General features: G+C 49.7%; 1 protein-coding gene across 1 annotated transcript; it reads right to left on the bottom strand.

Moving 5' to 3' along the window:
• Nucleotides 1–1541: 1541 nt before the first annotated feature.
• LOC129136768 (proline-rich protein 20E) lies at nt 1542–3225 on the bottom strand. Its single transcript, XM_054665044.2, has 2 exons — nt 3174–3225; nt 1542–2155 (listed from the first exon to the last, which is right to left on the bottom strand). Exons 1-2 carry the CDS (start codon nt 3223–3225, stop codon nt 1542–1544), a joined length of 666 nt encoding a protein of 221 aa, XP_054521019.1.
• Between the last annotated feature and the right edge of the window lie 936 nt (nt 3226–4161).

The following is a 4161-nucleotide window of genomic DNA, read 5'->3' as shown; positions in this document are numbered from 1 at the left end:
GTGTCCTGGAAGTAGCGTATCAGCAGACCGCCACCTGCGGAATGTAAAACCTGTGCCTCTTTCCAGACAGATATACAGCAGGAAGAGAGTGGCACATGTGCGTGGGATGACTGCAAGGGGGCTTTCTGGCTTATGGATGACAGACCCCAATGGCAAGCCAAGAAGCAGCTCCCACTGCACAGTGCTCATTGTGATCCATGCCATGCTTCAATACGAAGTCGCCTGTTCCTAGTTTGGAGACGCACGGACTCCACAGAGGCTCTGCTCCTGACCACACCTGTGTTGCCTGCCTGGACCTTATAGTCACTTCAGCAGGACCCCTGGCACATGGCACGCCAGGTGTTTGTAAAAGCGAGCCACAAACGATGCTCTTAATGTGTACGTTTGTTGGTGTAGACTTGTGTGACTATGGGGAGAGATGCGATATGAATGGAGAACAGAGACTGGAGCCATTTTTCTACCTTCCTTTCTGCTTTTAGTAAACACATTTTATATTTGCGATTTGTGAAAGTTTAGTGAAAGAACTGTTGTATAAAATAAGTCCGAAGAGAAAGGTTTATTTAGAAGGATTGAATACACAAGAGAAAAATCTTTGATGTAAAAAGTTATCTGTATTTTATTTGGACGTTTACAAAGGAGTGAAAACCAGCCAATAAGAGGCTACTTAATAAAATACAAAATACAAAAATTCATAATACAACATTTATCAAACTCTGAAAAGATGGGAACTAACTCAACTTAAACATCTATGAGAAACTTACAGCAAACATCTTGGTTAATGGTGAAACATTTAAAATATTCCCATTAAAGCCAGGAGGAAGCCAAGGACACTGCCGTCAAATTACTGATTCCTCATTTAGCGGTTCCAGTGAGTCATGCACTCTCCTTGTTTCCGTTAACCTCCCTCCCACCACCCCGACACCTTTTGTCTGATTCATCAAATGTCCTTTGATCCACTTTTTCCTCAATCTGTTTGAAATTTTACCTTCTATTCCAATTCATTTAGTGGTTCCCAAAGGGTACCCACGTTGAGACTTAAAAATGTGTCAGTCTAGAGTTTTATCGCTCTTATATTCAGCCAGTCTATCGTCTCCAGGCACTAGACAAGAACTTTAGTAACTTCTAGCTCCTTCTGAATTTTCGCATGCCCCACATGTCTATATGAGTGTCTTCTGGAATTTTAATTCTAGGTCATCAATCCTTTTTCCAGAATCGTACTCCTCTGGACTTAAGAATACAGTTTCCTAATTTCCATGCTTACTGATCCTTGTTGCATCCCACTTCCTCCCGGTCGTCTGGTTTGGCTCTTTCTTGGCTGAAACACGTGACGTGTACTTTCACTGTACATGACAGTTCCATTCCAATCGCCTTGTACACAAAGGGGGTTTGGCAGCTTGCATATTGCAAGTTGCCTACTCTAAGTTCAGGGGAAGCTCAGGCTTCAGGTCCAGTCCGGGGAGGAGTGGAGCAGAAGTGGGGCTGGGGGGAACGTCCAGGTGGAAGAAAGGGAGGCTGGGAACAACGTGGGTGGCGGATAGTGGTCAATATGCAATGTCGGTGAGGAACACTGGGACCCCTTGCACATAGGTGCCGTGGGGGGTTTGAATGACTTGTAGAACAGCTGAGTCACCCAGAGCCCTAAACCCGATGCAGGGATAGAGGGTCAACGCGGGTTGCCAGTCAACAGCCTGAGGCCCAGGAGCAGTGGGCGGCTCCTGAAACCCCAGCTCAGGTTGCGCCACGTCGGGGCCAGGGCCTTCCTGCACAGTTCCAGGCAGAGGACCTGTTTCAGAAAGAGAGAAGGCTGCGGTCTCCGTGATTTCCGGTTCCCCCTGGTGGCCTGGCTCTCCATGGTGGTCCAGTGGGATGTGCACGTCCGGTCCCATCACGCCTTCTGCCCCCTGTCTCTGGCCAGCGTCCCCGCGGGGCCCAGCCCTTCTGCCACGGCCTCGCCCTGGCCGCCGGCTTCCTCCCCGGCGCCGGCCTCTCTCTGCAGGACGGGGTGACTCTGGGCGAGCTGGGGGCTGCCATCTGAAGGGTTTCACGTAAGCGATGGGTTTTGCGGGTTGGGCTGGCTGTGCGGGCCCATCTGCTTCCACGGAGTCTTCAGGGTCCGCAACACAGCAGCCTGGCTCTGGAGGAGGCCCACCTGAGGCTAAAAGAGAAGCAGAGCGTGAGCAGAGAGAGATAGAAGGAATTTTACCCATCAAGCAGTTATAGGATACTTTTAAAAATAAATACTCAGAGAAAAGAGGGATTTTTGAAGTTAAAATTGTCAGAGAAGAAACAAAACTCCCCATGGAAATTGGAGAATGAAGTTGAGAAGATCTCCCACAGAACAAAGCAAAAACCTAAAATGATGGAAAGAAGGAGGAAATATAAGAGAATTAGAGGTATGTTGTGGCTGAGACATTTCACCACAAAATTTCAGAGTGCTGAGGAAAAAGAGAAGATTCTAAAAGATTGTAGGGAGCGGGAGACAGAGAAAGGAAAAGTCACATGGAAAGGGCTAGGATTCCACATGTCTCAAAAATCAGACATCTCAAAAGCAGCAGTTCAGTCTAGAACATAACAGAAAATGTCTTCGAAATTTCAAGGGAAATGAATTTCCCACCTAAAATGTCCTGTCCAACCAAAGTTTCACTAAAGAATCTGGGAGGGGAGAATGAAGATGTTTCAGACCAGCAAGATGTTAAAGAATTTGCTTTCAGTGGATGCTTTATTGTTATGCATCTGTCAAACTAGACAAGATTAAAAGATTTAGGACACTCAGCGTAGGAAGGGAAATGTTTTGGAGAACAACGTGGCAACAGCCGTAAAATTCCAACTCCTCCGGGAAAGAACAAGGTGGAAGTACCGGTTTATCATAGATCAAGACGTAGCGTGAGGACTCGCTCTGCTACGGAGAAACAGTAATACAAAACGAAACAGAAGGAAACAGCGACAACAACAGCAAATCTCAGATTTGGGAAATGGGATTACAGTTCGAAAGAGGGAAGGGAATTTGCCAGAGGATGTGGAACCTGGGAGCTGACTTCCAACAACCAGCCCAGGTTGAGGCAGGCTAGGAGAAGGTGAAACAGAGAATGCTCGATTGAGTTTGAATTCAAACAATTGGGGAAGAATTGGGGAACAAACGAAATCAAAAAGAGAGTGGCAGGCGTTTGATGTACCTTGATTAGGGGCCATGGAGCGAAGTCGCTTCGAAGGCCTTGGTTCCTCCATGAGCAATCGGCGGGAGGGGCTGGGGAGGAAAACAAGAGAGCAAGAACGGATTTAGGAAGACAGAGGTGACAAGGCAGGGGGATGGCCGTGGCCTTTCTAGGGGAATGAGGATTCTGTCCCCAGCTGCACCCACCCAAGATCTGTCCACCCCTCCGGGACTCCCAGACACACACCTGATCTTCCCACAGCTGGCTCCGGAGATCTGAAAATCAGGAGACTCTTCGACGAAGAGAGGCCCGAGGAGTCGGAGGTGTCCACAGGTTCACCGCTGTAGCTCTGAGGTAGTCCACCCGCAGCCAGGGAGTCTGGAGGGAAAACGCAGCAGGTTCTGGCTCCGAGCCCAGCAGAAAGCCGACTGCTGGAGGCCGAGCGCGGTCCCTCTTATATGGCAGCAAGGCAGTCGCGTAAGGGACAGGCGTCGTCAGAGGGGGGCCGGCTGGGGCGGGCCTGGCTGGGATTGCGAGGCGCATTGGGCCAGTCCCCTGCCAGTCAAATGGGGCCCTTCTGAGATGCCGCCATTTCTAGACGCCCGTGGTTGATTGATTAATCTAATCATCGAGGGACAAATTGCATAATGGCCTTTGAGTGTCAGCACAATGGGGTGTGGTGCCCGGAAAGCGGCTGATAAGAAGATGCGATTAGCTTAGATCTGAGCATGGTGAAGGAATGCATCCAAAGGGGGGATATCTGGGCTGAAATCTGGAACATAAAATTTGAAATTAGTCAACCTGAACCGGGTTGGGAGAGGCAGGGAGAAAGGAAAGGGAGTGAAGAGGGTGTGCTGAGGCCCGAATGGAAGGGAGCCCGGCACATTCTGGCAATGGACCGGAGGCCAAGTCCAGGCCCAGAGGTGGTGCGAGGTGGAGGCAGGCTCCGCGCAGGAGCTGGTCTTGTTCCAAGGCAGCGGAAAACCGTGGAACGGTGTCCGGCAGCGGG

Source organism: Pan troglodytes, chromosome 14 (assembly GCF_028858775.2).
Source record: "Pan troglodytes isolate AG18354 chromosome 14, NHGRI_mPanTro3-v2.0_pri, whole genome shotgun sequence".
In the NCBI taxonomy this organism is placed as follows: domain Eukaryota; kingdom Metazoa; phylum Chordata; class Mammalia; order Primates; family Hominidae; genus Pan; species Pan troglodytes.
The sequence above is the reverse complement of the archived record's forward strand: the minus strand, read 5'-3'. Positions and strand labels throughout refer to the sequence as shown.